The following is a 12,251-nucleotide window of genomic DNA, read 5'->3' on the forward strand; positions in this document are numbered from 1 at the left end:
GGTGGACCCCCAGCTCCGGGGGTCGCTCCCGCGGAGCGCGGCGGGGGGGACGCGGAGGAGCCGGGCCGGTCCCGGCCGCGGGTACCGGCTCCCTCCCGGGCAGCTCCGGGGATCGGGGCGGGAGGCCCCGGTCCCGGCCCCGGGGAGGGATGCGGCGGCAGCGGGACCCCGCCGCCCCGGGACGCCCCCCCCCCCCCGCCCCCGGGCGCGGATTGGCGGCGGCGGGGGCGCAGGGCGGAGCCGGCCCGGTGGAGCCATGACATCACCGCCGCCGCCGCCGGGCCGGCCCCAGCCCCGGCCCCGGTCCCGGTCCTTGCCCCGGTCCCGGCCATGGCCGCGCCGCCCCACGCCGCCGCCGCCCCGTAGCCCCCGGTGAGTCCCGGCCGCGCCGCGGCGGGAGGGCGGGCGGGAGGGAGGGGAGCGGCGGCGGCGGCGGCGGCACCGGGGGGCTCCCCGGGGAAGTGGGGCCGCAGCTCGGGGACACCGGCAGCCCCGCGGTGCGGAGGGGGGGGCCCGCTGCCGCCGGGCACCGGGACGGCGGGGGGGGGGGGGTGTCCGGGCGGCGGGGGGGGGGGCCCGGGGGAAGCGGCACCGGGGGTCCCGGCCGGTCCCTCCCGCATGGCCCCGGTGCCTCCCGGTGCTCCTGGGGCGGCCCCGGTGCCTGCCGGTGCTCCCGCTGCTGTCCCCGCTGTCCCTGGGCCGCTGGCCCCAGAGCATCCCACGCACCCCAGCGCATCCCGCCCGTCCCCGGTCTGTCCCCGGTCTGTCCCCGCTGTCCCCGGTCTGTCCCCGCTGTCCCCAGCGTGTCCCCACCATCCCCTGCTACACCCAGGCTCTCTCCCCACTGTGTCCTGCCTGTCCCTGCCATGTCCCCAGTGTCCCCAGTGCATCCTGGCTGTCCCTGCCGTGTCCCCAGTGTCCCCAGTGCATCCTGGCTGTCCCTGCCGTGTCTCGCACTGTCCTCCATCCCACCCTCCAGTCCCCACTGTCCCTGGTACATCCCCGTGTGTCCCTGCTGTCCCCACTGCACCCTGGCTGTCCCCAGTGTCCCCGCTGCACCCTGGCTGTCCCTGGCCTGTCCCTGGTGAGTCCCAGCTGTCCTCGATGTGTCCCTGCCACCCCAAGGCTGTTTCTCCAGCACATCCCACTTGTCCCCGGTGTCCCCCGGCTGTCCCCAGCGTGTCCCCGCTGTCCCCGGTGCATCCCGGCTGCCCCAAGAGCAGCGCAGCAGGGTTGGGGACACTCGGGGCTGTCACCCCGTGTCCCCGGGCTGATGGTGGGGACCCTGGCGTGGGGCAGGCCGAGGCCGGCCCGTTGCGGCTGTGCCGTGGGACCGTGGCCCGGGTGCAGGGGACTGTTCCCTGCCGCGCTGGCACGGCCACGGCCGCGTGGTTTGGGCACGTGCCGTGTCCCCGCGGCGCCTGGGGCAGCGGGTGCGAGCGGCTGCTGTCCCTCGGCCCGGGGTGACCGGGGTGGGGACAGGGGAGGGGGACGCGGGCCCTGCTGGACCTCCGTCCCCCTCCCCACGGGGACCCTGGCGCTGCCACCGCGGGGCCCTGTGCTGGGGGAGGGGACGGCCGCGCCGTCCATCTGTCGGGGCCCCCCCGTCCGTCCCCCGCCGGCGGGGCCTGGGGGGGCCGTGGGCTGCTCTTCCCCTCCAGACGGAGCCTCACTTCCCCCCGTGACGCAGCCGCAGCCGCCGGCCCCGGGGCTGCTTCCTGCGCCGGGGGCAGCCCGAGGGGGGCCCACGCACCCCCGGGCACCACGGGCCACCCCAGGGACCCGCCTGGGTCCGCTGCCGGCCCCGCGGGCTGCGAGGGGATGGGGACAGCACGTGCGAGGTCAGGCCGCGTGCGCCGGTGAGGGTGCACGGTGCTGCTGTGCACGGGCCAGCGGGGGCCCGGGGTGTGCGGCCAAGGTCACGCAGCCCGTCGGGTTGGGGACGGCCAGCTCGGGGCTTGGTGGGGACGCGGGGACCATCCCACAGCCCCTCTCTGCGCCCGTCCCCGCTGCGCCGAGCAGGGCTGTAAGTACCAGCACGCCGGGCATTTTTGCCGCTGTCGTTGCGTTGGGTGGGAGAAGGCGGCAGAGTTCGGTCCGGGGCCGTCCGGCAGCCCCCAGCGCTCCCGCCCGTGGGGCAGCCATGCGGGGTCCCCGGCGGGGGACAGGGCTGTCACGAGCGCCGCACGCGCCCCGACCTCGCCTGCTTCCAGCGACCTCGCTCCCGGCCTCGCCACCTCCGTCACCCCCAGGCCCTCCCGGTTCCCCCCGCGCCGCTGAACCACGCCGCCGCGGTGCCGGGCGTTGCCAGCGTGGGGTCCGGCTGAGCCGGGGCTGCGCGGCCCCGCATGAGCCCCAACCCTGCCCGGCTCCTGGGGCGCAGGCTGGGGGCCACGGCCTGGAGCCACGGCACCACTCCGTGCCTGGGGCCCCGGGGGCCGCCCCGAAGGTGCCCGGGCTCCCGGGGGTCCCTCTCTAAAGGGTGCTGGGTGCCCCGGGGGGGGCCCTGTACCCCCGGGGGTGCCCGGTGCCCCCTGGGGATGCCCGGTGCTTCCTCTCCCGGGATGCCCGGTGTCCCGGAGCCGCCTCTCCCGGGGCTCCCCGGCGCCCCGGACCCCCGGTGCCGGCTGCCCGGTTCTCCCTGCCCGGGGCTGGCGCCGGCGGAGCCGCGCACCGGGGGCGGCGGCGGCGGCGGCCCCGGCTCCTCCCCGGCCGCGGCGGGAAGGCGGAGCCGGGCCGCCGCCGCCTCCCAACAATAGCGCGGCCGGGCCGGGCCGGGATGGAGCCGCCGCCGCCGCCGGGACCGGCCCCGGGGCCGCGCTGAGCCGGGAGCCCCGGGCGTGAGTGCGCGGCGGGGGCGGGAGCGCGGCGCGGGGGCCCGGGCCGGGGCCCGGTACCGGTACTCGGGGCTCGGGGCCGGCCCCTGCTCCGGGGCGAGCGGCGAGGGGAGGCACCGGAACCGGGGGAGCCCCGGGGGAAGCGGGAGGCCCGGCTGCAGCCCGGGTTCCGTGCAGCGGGTGCTGCCCGTCCCGGTGCCCCGAGGTCGGTGTCAGCCCCGGGGGGGCTGCGCATCCCGGCGCCCCGGTGCCGGACCCGGCGGTGCTGCGCATCCCGGGGCCCCGGGGCCGGTCCCAGGGTCCCTGCACGCCCCGGGAGGGGAGGCGGGTGGCTGGGCTGCGGGAGGGGTCCCTGTGGCTCCGGGTGCCGGTACCGGTGGGGTCGGGGCTCAGCCCCGGGGCTCCCCCGAGGCTCCGTCCCCCCCAGCCCCGTTCTGCCCCGCAGGTGACACCGCGGAGGGACGGGGCTGGGGGCGTCCCGAGCGAGGTAAGGGCGTCCGGGCTGGCCAGGGCCTGGCCGTGCCTCGGGCCAGCGGGCAGGGGCCAGCGGGGACCCCGGCCTGATGCACGTCCCCCTGCAGCCAGCGATGTCGGAGAGCGTGGCCGAGGCGCCGGGAGACGGGAGCCCCGCGGTGCTCGGCGAGGCGGGCACCAGCCATGAGCTCCTGCAGCGCCTGCGGGAGCTGGAGGTACGGCGGGGGCCAGCAGCCGGGGCCACCGAGAGCTGGGACCACTGGGCAGCCATGGCCACCAGAAACTAGGGCCACCAGGGCAGCTGTGGCCACCAGGCAGCCATGGCCATTGCCTTTGGGTAGCCGTGGCCAGTGCCACCGTGCAGCCGTGGCCATTGTGTAGCCGAGGCCACTGCCATCGTGCAGCCAGTGCTGCCACGGAGCCGGCAGCCCGGACGCCATGGTGGGGGGCAGCACTTTCCTGCTTTCCATAGCCCTCGTGTGCCACCACAGCCCCGTCCCTCCGCGCGGGGCCCTGGGTCCCACCAGGCAGGGGAGGGGGCCCCTGGGTGCCACGGGGGGGGGTCCAGGCTCCCGTGCCCCTCTGCCGCGTCCCCCGAGCCATCCCCGCTCTGTCCCCAGGCGGAGAACTCGGCCCTGGCCCAGGCCAACGAGAACCAGCGGGAGACGTACGAGCGCTGCCTGGACGAGGTACCGGGGCGGGGCGCGTGGGACACGCGCGCACACGCGTGTGCCGGGGCGCGGGGCTGCGCACGCCCTCGCCCCCCACCCAGGCCCCCCCTCTGCTCTCCAGGTTGCCAACCACGTGGTGCAGGCGCTGCTCAACCAGAAGGTGGGTGTCGGGGGGCTGCGGGGGGCTGCGGGGGGCTGGGGGGTCCCGGCTGACGCCCCCCGCTCCCGCCCCGGCCAGGACCTGCGCGAGGAGTGCATCAAGCTGAAGAAACGGGTCTTCGACCTGGAGCGCCAGAACCAGGCGCTGAGCGACCTCTTCCAGCAGAAGCTGCAGCTCTCGGCCGGATCCCTGCCCCAGGTGTGGCCGGGGCTGCGTCGGGGCTGGGCGGGGGTCACGGGGCAGAGCCCCCCCAAAGCTTAACCCGGCGTCTCCCTCCTCTCCAGCTGCCGCTGCACCCGGTGCCGGTGCCCCCGGACGCCCCGGCCAGCCCCCAGCCAGGCTCCGCTGAGCAGCCGCCCCCGCCGCTGCCCCCCGGCCGCTGCATCCCCCCTCCCGAGGTGGGTACCAGCGTCTCCGAACCCCCCTGCTCTGCTGTCCCCTTCTCCGGGCTGTGGCATCGCCCTCCCCGAGCTCACGCTATTGCCGTGTCCAAGCCTGCGGTGTCCCCAGGCCTGTGGGACCCCGCTGTCCGGGCCTGTGGTGTCCTCCCCTCTGTCCCTTTCCCTGGATCCATGGCGTCTCCATCCCTGAGCCTGTGGCATCGCCCTTTCCAAGCCTGACTGCCCACGGTGTCCCTGTCCCTGAGCCTGTGGTGTCCCCTTCTCCGGGTCCCTGGCATCCCCCTCTCCGCCTCCAAACCCCTTTGTCCCCACTGTCCCCATCCCTGACGCCGTTGTGTCCCCATCCCAAACCCCATTGAGTCCCTCTCACCGTCCCCCTCCGCCCGGGGTGTCCCCAGGGCGTCCCCCTCTCCCAGCCCCAGCACGGTGCCACGGGGCTCAGCACCTGGTGCCCGTGGGGTGACGGTGCTCGGTCCCTGCAGGCGACCCCGTCGGTGCCATCGGGCAGCCCCGGGCTCAGCCCCGGCGCCCCTCCCCTGGACGCTCTCTCCCCCTTCTTCAAGAAGAAAGCCCAGATCCTGGAGGTGCTGCGCAAGCTGGAGGAGACGGACCCGCTGCTGGGGCCCCCGCCGGCCTCCCCCGGCTCCCCCGAGCCCTGCGCCGCCCCGGGCTGGCCCCCCTGTCCCCTGTGGGGGCCGGGGGCTGCCGGCGGGTGGCGGGGGGCCGAGGGCAGCCCCTGCTCCTCGCCGGAGGAGGCCGCGCCGCCGCGGGGGGCCCTGCTCAGCGCCTTGGCCGAGCGGCTGCTGCGGGGCGAGGGGGGCTGCTGCCGGCACAACGGCGAAGCCCCTGGGGGCCCCCCCCGGCAGCGGCGCGGCGAGCACCCCGCTTTCCTGGGGCTCTACGCCACGGGTGAGGAGAGCCCCGAGGGGGGCTTTGCCCCGCTCTCCGCCGGGGGGGGGACCAGCCCCCTGCCCTCCCCCCCCAAGGTGCTCAAGCTGCCGCCCCCCTCTGGGGCTCTGCGCCTCAGCCCCCAGCTCGCCCGCGCCTCCAAGATCCCCTGCCGCAGCGGCAACCCTGAGGCCTCGCCGGCGCTCAGCCGCCGCGCTTCCCCCGACGCCCCCCCGGAGCCCGGCTCCCCCGAGCCCCCCGCCTTCCCCCCGCCACGCACCTACGAGGCGGCTGAGCAGCCCCCCGGGCCGCCGGGCCCCCCCGGCAGCGGGGAGCGGGCGGCCGCCTCCCCCCCCAGCGCCCGCCGTGGCACGGGGGGCTCGGCCCCCTCCCGCCGCCCTGGCAAGAAGCCCCCCGAGCCAGGCTACTTGCCCTTCAAGGAGCGCCTGGCCGCCCTGGGCAAGCTGCGGGGGGCTGAGGGCCGCGAGCCCCCCGGCCCGGGGCGGCCCGAGCGAGGCCACGGGGCCGAGCCGCGACCCCCTCCCCGGGGAGGTTTGGGGGGCAGCCTGAAGCACCCCGAGCCGGCGCACGGCGGGGAGCCCCTGGCCCGCTGCTACTCCTCCGGCTCCATGGGCGAGCCCGGCAAGGCGGGGGGCAAGGGGCGCCCGGCCGGCGGCAGGACCCCACCGCGGGCCCCCCCGGCCCCCCCCGCCAAGGCCGCCCGCAGCCCCCACGGCAGCCCCACCAAGCTGCCCACCAAAGCGGGCGCCGGCAAAGCCGGGACGCCACGGGGTGAGGAGCCGGTGGGCGCCAAGGCGGCGGGGGTCCCCCGCAAAACACCACCGGCCCCCGAGCCTCCCGGCACGGGGCCACCACCAGGCGCTGCCGGACACTCGGCCATCGAGGAGAAGGTGATGAAGGGCATCGAGGAGAACGTGCTGCGGCTGCAGGGGCAGGAGCGGGCGCCGGCGGGCGAAGCCAAGGGGAAGGCGGCTGGCGGGTTGGCCAGTTGGTTCGGGCTGCGCCGCAGCAAGCTGCCGGCTCTCAGCCGTCGCGGCGATGGCAGCCGGGGCCGGGAGTGGGCCGGAACGCCGGCTCCCCTGCGCCGGGAGGTCAAGTTGGCCGCCCGCAAGCTGGAAGCCGAGAGCCTCAACATCTCGAAGCTGATGGAGAAGGCGGAGGATCTGCGCAAGGCGCTGCGGGAGGAGCACGCCTTCCTGCAAGGGCTGGCGCTGGAGAAGGGGCGCCCGCGCGGGCCCCCCCGTGGCCCCGGCCACCTCCCGGTGATGTACCAGGAGGTGACGGCCGAGACCTTCATGCAGCAGCTCCTCGACAGGTCAGCGGTGGCCCGGGGGCTGGGGGGTGGCGGCGGTGGGTGCCCCCAGCCCGCCCTGACGTGGCGTCATCCCCAGGGTGGACGGGAAGGACGTGCCCTACGAGAGCCGCCTGGAGCACAAGCGGGAGCTGTGTGACCTCCGGCGGGTGCCGCCCGACGCCAAAGACCCCCGGCTCTGCCGCCCACCCCGCAACGGCATCGTAGGACACCTGCGGGAGCCCCCTGACAAGGTGAGCACCCCCGTCACCACTGCCGGCCGCGTGCCCTCTCCGGGGGGACCCCGCGGCCGCTCACCCGCTCCCCCCCGCCGCAGGTGCCCGATGTGGGGCTCCGGGACGAGCTGCCGTCGGACGAGAGCTTGTCTGAGTCGGGGACGTCACAGCACTTCGCCGGTGAGGGGGTGCCGGGGCGGGGGGATACGGCAGGGAGGGGGCACCAGGGCGGGCACCCCGGCACTGACGCCTCCGCTCGTGCCGGCAGCCTGCGGGTCGCTGACGCGGACGCTGGACAGCGGGATCGGGACCTTCCCGCCCCCCGACTACGGGGGGGTCCCTGCCAAGAGCACCCCCAAACCGCGGGGCCGCCCTGAGCCGCTGCCCGGTGCCGTGCCCGCGCGGCCGCCTGCCATCACCAAAGTGCCGCGCAAGGCCCGGACCCTGGAGCGGGAAGTGCCCAGCGCGGAGGAGCTGCTGGTGGCCGGCAAACACCGGAGCGCCCCAGCGTGCCGGCCACCGGCCCCCCCCGGCCCGCACGGCCACCGTGCCGGTCCCCAAGGTCGGTGTCCTGCGTGCCAGGGCGTGCGAGGCCCTGCCGATGGTGCCGGGTGTGCACCCGTGCTTTTGCAAGGTGCAACGGGGCTTGGCACCCAGTGGGGGTCGCGGGGGGGCCCTGCAGGCCAGCACTGACACCCCCCCCCCCTTTTCCCGCAGACGCCGGTGCCGATGCCGGGAAGCCGCGACGCGTCCAGCAGAGCAAGAACTGGACTTTCCCCAACGCCAAAGCCTGCGGCGCCGCCGACCCCTTCCTCTGCCCCCCCGGGGGGCTGGAGGGGCTGCACCGTCCCACGCTGGTAAGGGGGGGCCGGGAGGGGGGGTGGCATTGGCAGGGCGCGGGGGGCGCAGCGAGCCCCCCCCCACCACGCTCTCCCTCCCAGGCGCCGGTGTGCAGCCCGGCGGGGTGTCGAGGGGCGTCCCCGGAGGCCCCCGCGCCGCTGCCCCCCACCCTGAGCGCCAGCAGCAGCCGGACCCCCAGCGCCTCGGACGTGGGGGACGAGGGCAGCATGGAGGCCCGCTCGCGGGACGGGGGGCACGGCCCCCCGGGGCTGGAGCACTCCGAGTCGCTCAGCGACTCCCTCTACGACAGCCTCTCCTCCTGCGGCAGCCAGGGCTGAGCCCCCCCCGGCCGCGCTCGCACGTCTTCCGCCCCCGCTGCCCCCGCTCCCCCGCTCTGGGGGCGCTGCCCGGGGCTGGGGGGGTCCCCGTGCCCCGTGCCCCCCGCGCCCGGCTCTCTCCAATGGTGCTATCGCAGTGTACAGCCCCCACCGCCGGGTTTTTAACTCAATAAAGCCGCCCTCCCCTGGTTTATTTATATACGTTATTGTGCAGCCGCTGTCGTCTCTGCGTCGGCCGCATCCTGCCCGCGGGAGCGAGGGAGGGAGGGGGCCGAGAAGTTCGAGTCTGAGCGTTTTATTGAATCATCCCGGTGTACAAAGAGGCGACGGCGGGATTGGAAGAGCTTGGAATCAAACCACCTTCGGCCCCGCCGGACGGCTCGGCCAGCAAATCGTTTTCTTTTCCGTTGTATTTCTTGGCACTGGTGCTAAAGGAGAGGCTCCTCCATTGAGTTTGGCTTGGGGGGGGTCCCACCAACGCCCCCCCAGCTGGCACGGGGGGGGGCCCACGGCTGCGCGGGCGGGGGGATAACGCCCCGGCTGCTGGCGCGAGGGTGCAGCGGGGCCGCGTCGCCCGCGGGGCCGGGGAGGAACCTCTACGAGAAGCTCAGGAGTCGGCGATAACCCCGAGGGACGCGGGCTCGGGGGGAGCCGGGCTGGGGGGGGGGAGCTGAACTCCAGCAGGATCCGCCAATTGGCCGGTTGCTAATCAAAGAACAGCTAAAGGAGAGAAAAACCCACAAGGTGCGAAAGCTTCTGGGCTGCTTTTCATCAGCAGCAAAGCGCAACCCCTTTAATGAATCGGAGAAGGGACGGGGACGGGGTGGGGACGGGGACCGGATGGGGACAGCTCCACCTCGGCCCGGAGCCGCTTCACTTCTTCTCCTTCTTCTTGTTCTGCAAGAGGAGAGGCGGCCGGTCAGCGCGGGCCGCGGCCCCCCGCCACGAGGGGCCGGTTTGTCCCCTCCCGGCCGTGCCCCGGGGGCCGTCACGCACCTCGGTCATGCCCAGGATCATCAGGAGCTCCCGGAAGATGTTGACGAAGTCGAGGAAGAGATCGACGCAGTGCCTGCGGGGACGGAGGGCGCGCTCAGGGGGGCCCGTCCTGCCCCGCGGCCCCCCGCCGCGGCCCCGGCACCCACCAGATGTAATCCTTGTCCCCGCTCTCCGCCTTCTCGATGATGAGCTGCGTGTCGAAGAGCACGAAGCCGCACATGATCATCAGCCCCAGGTACAGGTTGGCCTGCGGGAGGGAGAGGGGACGTTAGATGGGGACAGCCCCGTGTTGGCGTCACCGGTGCGAGCTGACGTCCGTCCGTCCGTCCTCCGTGGGGTCCCGGGGGACTCACCGTGAAGAGCCAAGTGGATCCCATGAAGGCGTTAACCACGGAGGACAGAAGCATCAGGGTGAGGCCGGAGAGCAGGAAACCTGCGGGGAGAGGGCAGGGAGTGAGGCCTGACCCTGGCGCCCGGGGGGCGGCCCCTGCCCCGTGCAGGGAGCCCCCAGCCCCCCGCGGGTCCCCCCAGCCCCCCTCACCTCCCAGGTAGAGGAAGCTGCGGCGCCGGGCGTACAGGGCGCTCAGCGAGAAGCAGGCGAAGATGGTGGCGGTGCCAAGGAAGGCGGTGGGGATGATGCTAGGAGAAAGGAGAGGGGGTGAACGGGGCCCGGGGGGTGGCGGGGGGCGGCCGGGGGGGGGTCACGCTCCTACCTGGGGTTGATGGAGATGCACATTTCCAGGAGAGGCCCCAGGTTGATGCCTGGAGGGACAGAGCAGGGTGTCACCGGAGCCATTTCGGAGCCGGCTGGTGCTGCGCCGGGGCCGTCATCCCCCCCTCCCCAGGGCTCGGGGTCCTGTGGGACTCAGGAGGTCCCACCTACCCGTCAGGAAGGCGAAGCCGGCCAGCATCCCCAGCCTCTTCTGCTCTGTCTCCCGGCTGTGCGGGGTGGCCGTCAGCCAGATCATCAGCCCCAGGGCACCCAGGCCGGTCAGGAAGCTGAACTGTGGGGCGAGAGGCAGGTGGGGGCCCGGCATCGCCTCGCCGGGGCGGCGCGGGCCGGGGTGTGTGAGCACAGGGACCACCTGCGACGCCCCAAAGGCCCCTCACCTGGAAGAGGTGGGTCACCACATTGATGTAGGCCCCCGCGGCCGCCACGAACATGCAGAGGGCGAAGCTGGCATAGACCCTCTTCAGGTGCTCCTGGGTGGAGGCCGAGCTGCGGGCGAGGGGGCGGTGGTGAGGCCGGCGGTGAGGCTGGTGCAGCCCCCCGTGAGCCCCCCCGACTCGAGCCCCGCCTGCCCGAGGCGTTACTCACATGTGGGAAAACTTGAAGAGGGCGTCAAAGTTGATGTTTCGGTCGAAGACGTTCATGGTGCCGGGCTGGGAGCAGGCACACCGGCCGCTTCGCAGAGGTGCAATCTGCAAGAGGGGAGGTGGCTCAGGGGGACGCCGGAGCCCTCCTGCGCTCCCAACGCTCCCGCCACGCGGCAGAGGAGCTCAGCGGGAGCTGAGGACCTGCCCGTTCTGTGCGGAGCGAGCGGCAGGAGCTGCGGGCTGCTCGGGATCCGCCGCGCTCTGTGCCGGCCGGGCCCCAGAGCCCTCCTCGCCCAGCTGGTGCAAGCCTTGCGGGCTGTTGCGAGACCGGGGCTGCCCCTGGGGAGGCTCCGACCCCGCGGGAGCGCTGCCAGCAGCTGGAAAGCGTCTTTGTGCCAGGCTACTATTAGCGCCCGTAATGACGTCCCCAGAGGAGGCTCCAGCAGCGCAAGGCTCCCCGCGGGGCGTCCTCCTCCTCGCCCCTTCCCGCTCCGGCCCCTCCGCCAGCTCCCGGTCAGGCCGGCTCAGCCGGTGCTGTTTACCCTGGCACCCACGGGAGTGCAACCAGCCCAGCAAGTGGCCCGAGCCGCCTGTCCCCGCGGGTGGAAGGGACCGAGGCCGGGACAGACAAGGAGGCACAGGCTGTGGGGCTGCCAACCGGGAGGGGAGGGTCCGGGGTCTCCTCCTGCCACAGGGAGCCCTGCGCCCGCTGGCCTTGCCCAGGGCTGCGCTGGTTTCGCCCCAGCGCTGGGACAGTGAGAGCTGGGTTGTGACCGGGCTGGCGCCACCAGGCCAACGGGGCCCTCCTGGCGCGGCCCCTCAGCTCGCGGTGGGGCAGAGGCAGAAGTTGCTGCCCCATGGCCTCGCCGCGGGTTGCGCAAGGCAATGGGGAAGCTGGCTCTGCGCGGGGCGTGGCGGCTGCAGAGGTGTGCGACAGCCTCCTCCCGGCGCAGCGGTGACAGCGAGTTTCGTCAGGCAGGACCTGCCCTCCCTGCGGAGACAGCGGCCGGGTCCCGGCCCCCGGGACGGCGGAGGGACCGGGGCCTCCCACGCCGGGACAGCAGCCCTTCGCCTGGCACGAGCGACCGCGATGGGGCCGCAACCGTTTCGGTTTCACTGGTGACGTCCCCGCTCGGTGGCCCAAGGGCGGCCGCCGGGCGCCGTCGTCAATGGGTAACCGGGATGGCGGCAGCCGGGCGACCTTTACCCACCCGCGCCCGGCCCTGGCGCTGCCCCGCGCCCACCGGCAACCGCCCCCTTCCCCTGAGGGCGCCCCCGAGGGGGGCTCCCCGCGGCCCCCACCCTGCTGCAGCCCCTGGAACCAGACGGAGCCCCCGGGGGGGCCGGACCCGCCTGCACCCCCCCCCCCCACCGGCGGCGAGGCCTGGTGGGGGGGCAGGGGCTGGCCGGGCCGGGCCGCCCCGGGGGGAGGCCTGGAGGGGCGGTGGGAGCTGCCCGGGGCCCGCAGCCGCCGTGGGGGTCCCAGGGGGCGGCGGGGACCCCCGCGGCCGGGCCGGACCCCCCCCCCCCACCCCGGCCCTCACCTGCGCCGCGCTCCGCCGTCGGTGCCAGGCCTCGAACGGTCCCCACTCCGCCACGCCCCTGGCCCTCATTGGTCGGCGCGCCGCGAAGGCCCGCCCACCACCTCGTTCTATTGGACCGCCGTCACCACTTGGGGCGGGGCGGGGCGAGCCGCTGCCCTCTCCTATTGGCGGTCGGCCGCACCCGAGCGCCGCAATTGGCCAGGCGCCCCCTCCCCCGCACAGAAGCGCGACGCTCAT

General features: G+C 75.3%; 2 protein-coding genes across 3 annotated transcripts; one reads left to right on the top strand and one right to left on the bottom strand.

Annotated features, from left to right (window-relative positions):
* The first annotated feature begins 120 nt into the window (after positions 1-120).
* NCKAP5L (NCK associated protein 5 like) lies at positions 121-8,356 on the top strand. Of its 2 annotated transcripts, none has more exons than XM_087771385.1 (13): positions 121-372; positions 3,283-3,324; positions 3,419-3,526; positions 3,932-4,000; positions 4,104-4,142; positions 4,221-4,340; positions 4,427-4,540; positions 5,026-6,767; positions 6,844-6,997; positions 7,081-7,159; positions 7,248-7,541; positions 7,697-7,836; positions 7,921-8,356. In XM_087771385.1, the coding sequence occupies exons 3-13, from the start codon at positions 3,425-3,427 to the stop codon at positions 8,155-8,157; spliced, it is 3,090 nt and encodes a 1,029-aa protein (XP_087627511.1). In that variant the 5' UTR covers positions 121-372; positions 3,283-3,324; positions 3,419-3,424; the 3' UTR covers positions 8,158-8,356. The 2 variants fall into 2 exon arrangements, with proteins under 2 accessions (XP_087627511.1, XP_087627512.1); XM_087771386.1 differs by lacking the exon at positions 121-372 and adding an exon at positions 2,780-2,840.
* Positions 8,357-8,911: 555 nt separating this feature from the next.
* TMBIM6 (transmembrane BAX inhibitor motif containing 6) lies at positions 8,912-12,122 on the bottom strand. Its single transcript, XM_087771421.1, has 10 exons — positions 12,015-12,122; positions 10,472-10,575; positions 10,264-10,372; positions 10,037-10,157; positions 9,867-9,915; positions 9,695-9,792; positions 9,507-9,586; positions 9,300-9,400; positions 9,154-9,226; positions 8,912-9,054 (listed from the first exon to the last, which is right to left on the bottom strand). The coding sequence occupies exons 1-10, from the start codon at positions 12,081-12,083 to the stop codon at positions 9,031-9,033; spliced, it is 828 nt and encodes a 275-aa protein (XP_087627547.1). The 5' UTR covers positions 12,084-12,122; the 3' UTR covers positions 8,912-9,030.
* Between the last annotated feature and the right edge of the window lie 129 nt (positions 12,123-12,251).

Source organism: Nipponia nippon, unplaced genomic scaffold (assembly GCF_047370975.1).
Source record: "Nipponia nippon isolate SJK-2023a ecotype South Korea unplaced genomic scaffold, ASM4737097v1 scaffold_35, whole genome shotgun sequence".
NCBI classification, from domain to species: Eukaryota; Metazoa; Chordata; class Aves; order Pelecaniformes; family Threskiornithidae; genus Nipponia; species Nipponia nippon.